The sequence below is a fragment of the Jaculus jaculus genome, chromosome 3, assembly GCF_020740685.1.
Source record: "Jaculus jaculus isolate mJacJac1 chromosome 3, mJacJac1.mat.Y.cur, whole genome shotgun sequence".
Taxonomy (NCBI): Eukaryota; Metazoa; Chordata; class Mammalia; order Rodentia; family Dipodidae; genus Jaculus; species Jaculus jaculus.
In genome coordinates this window covers 92,692,462-92,704,372 of record NC_059104.1, presented here as the reverse complement: position 1 = coordinate 92,704,372, position 11,911 = coordinate 92,692,462, and the positions used below count along the sequence as shown (strand labels likewise).

The 11,911-nt window shown below is 48.9% G+C and overlaps 1 protein-coding gene across 2 annotated transcripts in view; it reads left to right on the top strand.

Moving 5' to 3' along the window:
* The first annotated feature begins 7,780 nt into the window (after positions 1-7,780).
* Sorl1 (sortilin related receptor 1) overlaps positions 7,781-11,911 on the top strand; it is a 181,478-nt gene continuing 177,347 nt past the window's right edge. The window contains exon 1 of one of the 2 annotated variants that reach the window (XM_045145521.1): positions 7,781-7,897. Coding sequence is in view for 1 of the 2 variants with exons in the window: in XM_004667350.2 (XP_004667407.2) it covers positions 8,462-8,749 (288 nt within the window). In the remaining variant the exon portion in view is untranslated. Of the gene's footprint in view, positions 7,898-8,461; positions 8,750-11,911 lie in introns of those variants that run through there. The other variant, XM_004667350.2, reaches the window with a different exon arrangement.

Below are 11,911 nucleotides of genomic sequence, written 5' to 3'. Positions count from 1 at the left end.
GGCCACACTCTGCAGGTGCTGGTCTTACATCAGGAGGCTTTCCTTGTGTCTATGGAACAATGATGAACTCCACACACTGCAGAAAGGTTGAAACGCTTCACTGTTATTGAACATCAAGAAGTTCCATGGTGGTGTGTGCGTGCCTGTGATCCTAGTATTGAGGAAGCAGAGGCAGGAAGGTCTCAAATTTAAGTCCAAACTGGTTTACTTAGCAAGACTGTCTCAGGAAGAAAGAAAGAAGGCAGAAGAGAGGCAAGCCCAAAGACTCTAGTTTCTGGATCACCAAGAATAAAGTATGATGGCATGTATGAATGAAAATACCATAATGAAACCCATCACTTGGGAGGCTAGCTTAAACATAATGTTAAGAAGACAAGACAGGGCTGGTGAGATGGCTTAGTGGTTAAGGCGCTTGCCTGTGAAGCCTAAGGATCCATGTTCAACTCCCCAGATCCCACATAAACCAAACATACAAGGTGATGCATGTGTAAGGTTGCACATGCACAAAAGGTGGTGCACATGTCTGGAGTTTGATTACAGCAGGTAAAGACCCTAGAGTGTCAATTCTCTCTGTCTCTCATTTAAAAGAGAGAGAGAGAGAAGTTAGTTGAGTTTCTGACTGAGTGATCCAGCCTGATGCTAGGCAATGGGGCAGCTTCAGAATCCTACACTCCTTCTTCACAGGGTTTGAACCATATTGGAAAGTCCCTCACTCAGTCCTTCATTGATTGCATCTTCTAGAAAAGTATAGCAAACTTTGCTTTTGGACATGGGGACTCTACCAAGATTATTTTCACCCACTTGGCCTAGTCAGGGCCCAAGGAGAGGGTTAGGTGATTCAGCCTGAGACCCGGGAGCCTGGTCATAGGGGAGACTGCAGTGGTCTGCAAAGGGGCAAAGCAGGGGTGAGGACTGGAGAGAGGTGAACCTCTCTTCATCTCTCTTCCCTGTCTCGACAGTTGGACAGTGAAAGCTGGGACGGTCTTAGTTAGACCCCTCTAGCTGATTCTTGTTTCCATCATAGGAAGAATTCAGATGTGGAACAAAGTGAAGCATTGGAAGGAAGTGCTATTCAGAGTGAAATATTTCAGGAAGGGGAGGAGAGAGAAGGAGGGAGGAAGGCAAAGGAAGGGAAGGAGGCATAGGGAAAGAGGGAGGGAAATAAGGGGAGGAGTGGAGGAACAGAAAGAGATTGAGAGAGAGAGAGAGAGAGAGAGAGAGAGAGAGAGAGCACTTAGGATTCTTACAGGCAAGCATTAGCAGAGAAGAGGAGTGTGTTAAGGTGGGCAAAGGGAATTCAAGGACTAGAAAAGTATTTTCCTGGACTGGAGTTGACTTACATTTTTGGTCTTTTTAAAAAATATTTTTACTTATTTCCAGGAGAGAGAGAATGAGCACACCAGGGCTTCCTGCCAGTATAAATCAGCTCCAGATGCTTGTGACACCCTTTGCATCTGGCTTTACATGGGTACTGGGGAATTGAACCCCAGGCTATTAGGCTTTGCAAGCAAGCACCTTTAAACAGTGAGTCCATCTTTTCAGCTTTCCAGTCCCCATTTTCTGTCTTTATGTGGGGTTTTAGATGCTTTATGGTGTCACGTGCGTGGTGCTTTCAGGCGATTTTGCAAGGCTAATCATATGGAGATATATTATAATGAAGCAAAGAACAGTTGGCTGTCTGCTGTTAGGTGGTCTTGGACGGTCTTGTATCTTTGCTGCTGTGCAGTCACACCATGTCCTGCTGCAGCACAGCCCTGCCGTGGCATCAGCCTCTAGCTCCATGCAATTGGCCTCTCTGTCCTTGTCTGGACTCATCTCTCCTCTCTACAGGTCTGTGCTTTGTGGGGAGAAAAGTACAGAAGAAGTCAGATAAGCTGGATTTCAGTCTATTCCATAGTAAATGTAAGTTAATAGGCCTGCAGACCTTTGGGCAAATCAAGTGATCGTACTTCTTGAGCCTTACTAGTTAGTTTCCAAAATGAGAAGCAGCTCTAATGCCTGCTTCATGGGGTGGCTATGAGATAAGATTGATAATGTAATGTGGTTATAATGCTATGCAAATGTAAATCACTGCTATGCAAAAGAAAGTTATTGCTATTTCCAGAAGCTCCTTTTCCAATTTAATGTATTCAAAGGTGAGAATATAAGTTGCTGGCTCTGTGTTCTGGGTGCGTCCGTATTTTAAATCTCATTATCTATCATGGGCTTTGCCTCATGCGTGTTTGTTTTCAGACAGGCTCTTGCTGTGTAGCTTAGTCTGGTCTTGGACTCAAGGGTGCTAGGATTATGGGCATGTGCCAGTGTGGAGGGGTGCCAGGATAGGCAGTTAGATTATTAAGTAGGCAGGATCACAGTGGCCCTTAAAGGGAGGGGCCTTAGGATGCCACACCTACCTCACTTTACTCCACCTCCGCTGATCCTGGGATTTAGTGCTCATCCATCCCACCCAATTCGGTTGCTCTCAAGTGGCACCCTGCCTGGGTCTGGGTGGATTTCTCTCTAAGCCCAGGCTGATTTGCTGGGACACTAATGCAGCTGTGTTTAGGTGAGATGCCATAAATCCTATGTGCCCCTGGACCCAGGGAGAGAGGGGCCCATGCTTGCCTCTCTCTTCAGAGCTGGCAGCAACGTTTTTCTGATCTTCACACTGCTAGGGTAGGAAGAGACACTTTTTTTCTTCTATTACTATCTTCACTTGATCCTTCTAGAAAGTGCACTTTTTTTTAAAATTCCCTCTCACATTTTTTTCTAACATCCATATCTGGTCACAGGGACTCCTGAGTTACACATGGCCCACAGGGGCTTTTGGGCTCCACATGGGAGACTTTTCTTCTCCCCACTTTATCTCCCCTTACCTCACATTTTCCACTTTCTGCACTCCTTTGTAAAATCTGAATGAAATGTGGTATTTTAAAAATCGTTCTTTTGAATCTGGAATTGTCAATTCTTTGATTAGTTTGAAGATGTGAACTCAGGGCTTGGGGGGCTCCAGTTAGGACACAAGAACTCCAATTCCCTCACTATACCAACAAGCCCAGCTGCACTGGCTCCATAACCAACCCTCATTACCAGGGCAAAGGGGAGAAGGGTGAGCTGTCTTCATTCATGCATTTGTTGGAGATTAGAAAATGAGCTGGAGAGATGACTTGGTCTGCTAGATGCTTGCCATTCTGGCATGAACATCTGAGTTTCGATCCCCAGCACCCATGGAAAAGTCAGGCAAGGTGGCATGCACCTATAATCCCAGAGCTGGGGATGTGGAGATGGCAATCCGCAGGCTTCTGGTCTGGCTGAATCCGTGAGCTCCAGGTTCAGTGAGAGGCCCTACCTCCAAAAGTAAAGTGGAGTGTGACTGAGGAGGACACCTGATACTGCTCTCTGGCCTCTACACACACATGTGCCACATCACACCTCTGTCTCTCACACACACATATGCACATACATATGAACATACATACATGCACAGAGGTACACCCCCCCATGTAATAAAAAAAAGAAAATAATACTATCAAATGTGGTGAGCTGGCTGAGCTCTTTGAACCAGAAGATTGAGAGGACTCAGAAGCAGCCTAAGGATTGAGGTTCCTTTGACCTCTGCTGCACCTTCTGCCTTCTTTTCAGAAGCTAGAGAGGGGCTTTCTCTGAAGTTCCCTTGTCTGAACAAGAGAAGTTCCTCAGCAAGGGACCCAGTTGATTGTCTTCTGAACCCTCCATATAATCTTACAGATGGACTCTTGTGCTAAAGGTCCATTGCACTTCCTCTTTTGGGAAATGTCACTTAGAACACTGCCTCTGCATAAAAGACAAGCTTTTCTTGCTGTTTTCTTTCTTCATCCCTTGAGTACATACCTGTGGCCACCTCCTCCCAGAAAGCATAGGGACCCATTCTCTTCTGAAGGAGGCTGTCTAAACACCGGCTCTATTTTGTGTGGTTCCCATCCAAACATGTGCATGGTAAATCTGTACACCTCTTCTGCTAAGCTGACCATTGCTTATCCTAGACTTCAGTCTTGAATATTCAGACACAGAAGGGAAACTCCCTTTTCTTCTGTATAATCTATGTGTCCTGAGCCTTCTATCCCATGAACCAAGAGTTTGTTGGGCACTGGGGACATGGGTATGACTTAGACAGATTGGTTTTGTCTCCCTGCTGCTTTAGCTTCAAGAGGACATGTAATGAGATAACATGACCACAGAGGAAGTATCAAAAGCTTCCTCCAGGATACTCCAGGTTTAGAATGAGGGATGTCACCTAGCTCAGGTACAGAGGGGGCTTCTCTGAAAAGAGAAAGAAGAAAGTTGGCTAGCTAAGGGGCTGGTGAGGAGATCAGGCAAGTGTGAGGTTCACTAGGTAAGAAAAAAATCAAAACATATTTTTAGAATTCTCTTCTCTATGTGGCTACTATTATTACTATTTAAATTTACCTCTCTCACTCCCTGTCTTCCTCCTTCTGTTTTGTTCTTTCACACTGGAGATGAAACGTAGGGCCTTGTACATTTTAGGCAAATGTTCCACTCCTGAGGTATGTCCTCAGTTTCTTTTTTTTTTTTTCAATTTTGTTTTTATTTTTCTTGCTTTTTAAATTTTATTTTCAGTTTTGTTTTGAGATAGGGTCCCTAGGCCAGGCTGATTTGGAACTCATGTTGTAGCCCCAGGCTGGCTTTGAACTCCAGGTCATTCTCCTACTTCAGCCTCCTAAGTGCTGGGCCTAAAGGCATGTGCTACCACACCCAGCTCTTGTCTTGCTTTTGATACATGATCTTTTGAGATATGGTCTCACTATGTAGCACAGGATGGCCTTAAACTCATGATCTGCCTCCTGCCTCAGCCTCCTCAGTGCTGAGGTCACACTCAGCCCCATTTTAAATGTGAGCCCATCTGGATAAGCCTATGGGATCCTGTAACCTTTGTATGATTTTCCTCCCTAGCTGCATCTCAAGTCCTATCCTAAGACTGGCAGAGGGATGGAGGAGAGGAATTCCAAGTTGAGAGTGGTATAGCATTTGCCTAGCACTCCTAACACTGGGGTTCGGTGATGATGTGCCTAAGCACAATACACAGTTAAAAAAAAAAAGTCTGACAGTCGATTCAAGACTTAAAATATCTGTTACCTATCTATCATCTAACTATGCCCCTATCATCTATTGGTATCTGTGAATCTATCATTTTGGTGATGTTGGGCCACACCAGGGCAAGGGCACAGCTTGAATGCTGCTTCTCTTCTATCTGTTTCCACCCCAATGTGGATATATATATAATTTTTTTGGAGGAATAGAGGAAATAGCAGCTTCTTTACAAACCAGAGCTGATTTTGAAGAACTCCATTCATATTACACAACTGAGCTCTGACACCTGTCCTGGGTGAACTTACCCTTTGCCTGTTACTGTCTCATGTCCCCCATCAGTGTCCTAAGGGGTGCAGAATGGTCAGGATGAAAGGTCTCTAAGGAGGGCAAGATCCATCTACTCAGTTGTAGCCGAACCAGGACTAGAAGGCATGCCTCTCATGCCTCCTGTATGTGGTGCTCTTATCTGGGGCCCTTCACAGTCTGCCCAGCTGTAAGATACATGTGATCTTACGTGGTTCTATAGCTGCCTCGAGAGATGGGTTAAGAATAAAGATCTTTGAGCTGGGTGTGGTGGCACACACCTTTAACCCCAGCACTTGGGAGGAAGAAGTAGGATGACTGCTGTGAGTTTGAGGCCACATGAGACTACACAGTGAATTCTAGGTTGGTCTGGGCTACAGCGAGACCCTCAAAAAAAAAAAAGAAAAAGAAGTAATAAAGATCTTTGCTTTACAGATGAGAAAGTCAAAGCTAAAAGGAATTTATTTAACCCACTTCCCACAGCTAGAAAGTTAGACTTTTGACTGAAAAATCACTGTGTATTCTTTCTGCTCTGTCCTGTGGTTCTGCAGCCCACAGACTGATGGCTTGCTGATTATCCACCTGAGAAAGGCTTGGAACATAGGCAGTGATTAGAGAGGAGGGCTCGCAAGGAGTAAATTAGCCGTGTTTGAGCACTCTCGCCAGTTTTACAGACTTGAATTGCAAATTCAAACCAAAATGAACACGTAGCTGGCTCTGCCATGCCAGTCCTTCCAAGTACACACTATCTGAACCTTAAGCCTGCAATCTTTGCTGGCAAACCACTTCTCTGTCTTCAATTCCACACTCAGAAGACACATGTCTTTGTTTTTGGCTGGGACTCTGACACCTGTCTCTGAGAAGGTTCTCACCAGAAATATATCCACATATCACCCAATAATTGTATCAACCGCAGGGAGTTCTGACTAGAAAATTCCCTTGGTTTTCCATTGGGAGCTAAAAGGAGCTAGAACTGTTGAGGACTCCTGAGTTGGGAGTCTATTCCTAGGGAGGTGACGGTAACTGGGCTGGGCTGGTTTTGATGGGCGGTGCTTTAGTGGCTTGGTGGGGAGAGCTAGGTAGTTCAGTAATTACTCCAAGATGAACAGAAACTTGTCAAGTGACTGGGGGAGACAAGCACGTGTGGAAGGAGGTTGGGATACTCAGGAACCTGAGGCTGAGGTCCCCAGCAAGTCTCCTATGGGGTGTGGTAGGGCAGTAGAATTTTAAATTTAGGGAGGTGAGAAAAGGTTGATCTTTCGCCTTTGTTTTCTGTTGCCGTACCAGAATGCCAGAGACTGGGTGATCTAAAACAGTCCGGGCTTGGCCTCGCAGTTCTGGAGTCTGGGAAGTCCAAGAACTCAGTGCTGGCACCTGCTTCATGCTGCTTCCACACACGTCGAAAGGGGAAGGGCAAGCAGGTGCTTATGGAGGAAATGAAATAGGAGTTGTGCATGGCCTTACATTCCAAGCACTGTTCTTGGATGACAGCCTGGCTCAAAAGTATCACGGCTGGAGCCAAAGGCCCACACCTAAGGACTACTTTTGGGAGAACAAACCCAGTCTAGTGAGAAAGGCATGGATCCCTCACTGCCACAGTGAGAATAAATTGCCACATGGTTTCAGAGGGGCCAGACCCAGTTCCAAACCACAATCATTTTGGGTAGGGTGTTGGTGGTGGTGCTGGATAGGGGACAGGAGACCTGCTAACTGGAACAAGTGAACTTGAGTTGGATAGGTGGCTTGTGGAGGAGCAGGGACATTTTGGGTGGGGCATGAACGATGTCCCTTCTTGCCTCTAAACCACTGGCGTTTGCAGCAATGTTAGCAGCAGCAGCAGCAGCAGCTCTTGCAGCTCTAGCGTTTTAGTGTTATCAACAGCCAGGATCTGAGGCCAGAGCGCACACAGCAGATGAAATAGGGGAGGCTGCAGTACATAAAACTTAAATGTTTTCACCAACCTGTAAAAAAAAAAAAGAACTGTCCTTGGGTGTGTGTCAGCATTTCCAACAGCAGAAGTTTTATTTCCCTGTTTTCAGCGAATCTGAAATCTGGTGCGCTGCCCTGCACCCCGAGCCCATCTGGGTGCACGGTTCTTAAAGCTGAGCTTCGGGCGCATGGAAATTTGGCTCTTGGAGCTGGGTTTAGGGTGCATGGAAAAGAACGTCCTCTCTCCTCTCCCGGTGTCTGCCCCCTCCTGGACAGGTACGGTCTTTACACCCTGGGGACACAGTGTTGGTTGAAGCGACTGGTGAATAACAGCCCATGTTACAGCTGAACAAAGTTGAGCAGAGTGGCTCAGGGCACTTGGTCACCTCGGGGGTTGGGTGAGTGGGTAGGTGGGTCACAGCAAGCCCTTGGGCTGGGGCCCTGGGCCATGCAAAGGTATTCATGCGTACGGTACCATCGTGTGTAACTGTGGGGCTGCCCAGATGTGGCAAGTTCCTGGTGCGGGGCACCTGTGGTTTTCCTGTCTCTGTGCAAGGCGTGGTGCATGTTTACAGTGCGGGGCAGGGGACTGTAGCAGGTGAGCCCGCTCGAGGGTAGCTCTGGCCGAGACCCTAGTGGAAACGACGCGTTTCCCGGCGGCGGCGGGTTTATGGGGACTCAGTTGTCAGCGGGGCGCCCAGCGCTCGTTCTACGGTGCGCAGCTCTCCCCCGGAGAGGGACGTGAGCCCAGGCTCGGGGACAAGGTCGTGCGGCCGGACGAGGGGGCTGCACGGGCCGCGGTTTCGCCGCGACCTGACCCTGCAGAGTAGCAACTAAGTCCCAGGGAGCCGAGCAAGCCCCGCACAAGTGTCCGGTGGCCGCGGGAGGACGAGGCGCCCGCTGCCTTGACTTCCCCAACGGCGGGGCGGCGGGGGCGGGGCGGGAGCCGCGGCGGAGCGGAGAAAGTGCGCGAAGGGGCCGGGCGGCCCGCGCACACGTGACGGCGCCGCGCCGCGCCGCGCCGAGGCGAGCGGGACCCGGCGGGCGGGCTGGAGCCCCGGGAGCGGCGCGCGCGGTCCCGGCCCCGGCTCCGCGCTGTCCCGGCGCGCGCTGCACATTCTCTCCTGGCGGCGGCGCCACCTGCGGTAGCGTTCGCCCGAACATGGCGACCCGGAGCAGCAGGAGGGAGTCGCGACTCCCCTTCCTATTCGCCCTGGTCGCGCTGCTGCCGTCCGGGGCTCGGGGCGAGGAGGACCGGGCGCCGACACTGCGCGGCGGCCGCGCGCCCTGGCCCCAGGACCGGGGCTTCTTCGTGGTGCAGGGCGACCCGCGCGAGCTGCGGCCGGGGGCGCGTCGGGATGCCAGGGGGGCGAGCCCCGCCGATCGCGAGCAGCCCCGGACGCGACGGAGCGCTGCCCTGCACCCTGAGCCCATCCAGGTGTACGGACAGGTGAGCAGTTCTGCGCCCCTCCACCTCGGGCTCCTCTCGCCGCGCTCCCTCAGCCCGGCATCCATCCTTTGCTGTCGCCTCCCAGGTGCAGGGACCGCAGGGGACCTCCCGGCTTGCAATTATTTATTTATTTAGTTATTTTCCCTTCTCTCTTTTACCCTTACTTAAGTACTAGCGTTTACTCTTGAATTGCTTTGATCCTTCTCCCTGTGGATTTTAGCACACGTATTCCAGGTAACTCACGGGGTGTAGTATGCCCCTTTCCCCAGGGTGTGTTCAGACCGACGGGGCCAGTTGCCGGCAGGTACTGGAGGGGTTGAAGCTTCATTTCCACGTCTGGATAAAATCGGGCTTTCTTCAGTATTCCATCAGCTGGCAGTGGAGGCGCGGACCCTGCAGTTGCAGAGCACTTAACAGAGAATGGCAGAGGAAGGGGCTTCCACACTTAACCGTATTGAGTCCTAATAAAGGTGGGCAACCCCGGGGAGCTCCCCATTGTCCATGTAAGATCAGTAGAAGTGTGTGTATATGTGTAAGGGCTGAATTTGTTTATTATTTCTATGGGGGTGTGAGGTTCTATCAATTCCTCTTCCCTTCCCACTCCTTTCAGGTAATGACTTTATTTTGGACAAGAATTACTTCCCTTGGCACTTGGGGATTTGAAAAGACTGTTAGAAATTTGGTGGACATTATTATTCAGCTAGTGATTTATTTCTATCCAGGCAATGGGTTTATTAGATCATAAGGAACATGAATTTCACTTTTATGGCCAGACATACTGCTAGAAATTGCAAACCGACTTTGTAGGTTAGGATCAGCATTGGCAAAATTAATTTGCCAGTGTTAGTACCTCAAGAGACTCCCAGTCCTGCGGTTACAACTGACGTCAGCAAAACTAGAAGGTGGTGGAGAAAAGGTGGGCCTATTGGAGGTTGTAAATACAGCCAGTTTCCAGAGTCATTGTTCCTTTTAAAGTACAAATTAAAGGATTAGCCTTAGTTCGGCTTTTCCTCGCTGCTTTTTCCTGCAGCCAAGTCTTTCTTCAGGTAATATACAGAGTTAAATGTTCAACTCTTGGAGCCAGGCAGCAAAGATCTTATGAACCGTGTCGCCCTATTGTGTCATTTTCTTGTTAAAGGAACGGAAGCTGTGAAAGGTATAGTGACTAGTCCAAGGTCATGTTGGGAAGGGTTGCCTGCTGCTTTTTAGTTTCTGACTGCATTGTCACACTGACCTTTGGGTGTTGGGAGGCAACCTGTCTTTATTCAGTTTCCTAAATACCTTCCCTCACAAATAATTTATACATGTAAATAAATATAGATCTCTCTGTCTCTCTGTGTGTGTGTGTGTATATGTACGTATGTGGAGGGGTGGTGAGTGGGTGGGATCAGAGAATGAATGTCCACCTATCAGCAGTCCATGGGTTGCAGTGTATGCCAGAGGGCCTGTAACTGCTAGGGCCTCAAGCTCCTGGGGCCCACCTGCTGTGCCCCTCTTGGGCCCAGTTCCTTGCTCTTCCTTCCCACCCATCTGAAACTTTTTCTGCACTTGTGAAAAAAAGTTTGCAAGATCTTTGCTGTCCACACAGATGTCAGCCTGGGCCTGATGGGAATTGCTGGGAGGGGGTAGGGTAGACAGTCCTTGTTCCCTGAGTCTTGAGGCCTGCTCAGTTCTGCTGTGCTCTTGAGTCTGCAGCTAGGAGAGGGAGGGGTGGGGGACAGTCCCTTCCAGAGCTCAAGCTCCCTGTAGCCATACTTTGGGGCTCAAAAGTATGCATGCGGGTGCCTTTTTTTTTTTTTTTTTTTTCTGTGAGTTTGGTGTGTGAAAATCTCTTAGGGATACGGAGCCAGCTAAAGATGAACTGTGTTCTCATTGGGAGTGACTCCAAAACCTTGTGCTTTTATGTTTCTGGTCAGGCCAGGCTGGTTCTATTGAAGTGTGCAGAACTAGCTAGCAGTTGCATGTATAACAAGGAATTCCTACTAAATAGTGAGGTCCTAAGGCAGCGTTTTTCTTCTCTGTGGCTGTCTTCCTGTGTCCTTGTTCTCCGCTACCCTGAGGTTAATGGAAAAATGGCATGAACCTTAATCTTGGAGGAGTTGAGTCAGACAGAAGGAAGAACGTCCTGGTGCAGGCTTTCTACCACAGCCAATGTGGTGCAGACCCTTCGGACGACAAGCACAGGAATCAGTGAGTCCAGTGACTTGAGTGTCTTGGAGCTTGGTAGTTAAGTCACATCTATTTGGAATGACCTTTTTAGCCAGGGTGACCATATGCCTCTTTTTTTTTTTTCTGGGATAGACCTAGTTATGGATGGTGACCCCGCACTCTCAAATGTATCAAGATGCAACCATCCTACCTTTAGTCCCATTCCCAGTTCAACTTTATAAGCCCCCTCTAACTTTTTATTTTTTTTAATTTTTGTTTATTTATTTAAGAGTGACAGGCAGAGAAAGAGGCAGATAGAGACAGACAGAGAATGGGCGCGCCAGGGTTTCCAGCCACTGCAAATGAACTCCAGATGCGTGCGCCCCCTTGTGCATCTGGCTAACGTGGGACCTGGGGAACCGAGCCTCGAACCGGGGTCCTTAGGCTTCACAGGCAAGCGCTTAACCACTAAGCCATCTCTCCAGCCCTCCCCTCTAACTTTTTAAATGGAAGCAGTTGCAGTGTTTTCTAACAGGACTGCTTGAATGGAATGTGGTTCTGTGAGGGCGAGGAATAAAATTCTTCCTTGCTTCCAGAAAGCTTCCATTTTCTAGAGAAAGCAGCTGCCGATCCAGAAGTAAAAATGGACAGGGTGGGAACCAGCGCTCCGGGACCCAGGCCCCTCTGCGTTCCCACAGTGATGTGCTGGAGATCTGTGCCATATGTGTGGAAAGCTGGGAGGCAGAGTGTTCAGAGGGGTGGGCTCAGAGGCTGTGCAGCTTCTTGCCCTTTGACCCGGGTGGGGGTAAGGATACAAGTGGGAGTATCCAGGTGTTCTGGAAGCAGAAGCTGCTGGAAGGAAAAAGCCAGAGAGGGGATGGGAAGGCTCCCAGCTTCAGGAACAAGATAAAGAAGGTTCTTTCAAGGGATAACTTGGATGTGACAGGAACTGCTGCCTGTCACCTGTCTTTTCCTCCTGACCTGCTAACCTCTCCGGTAAACAGGACTTTGTTA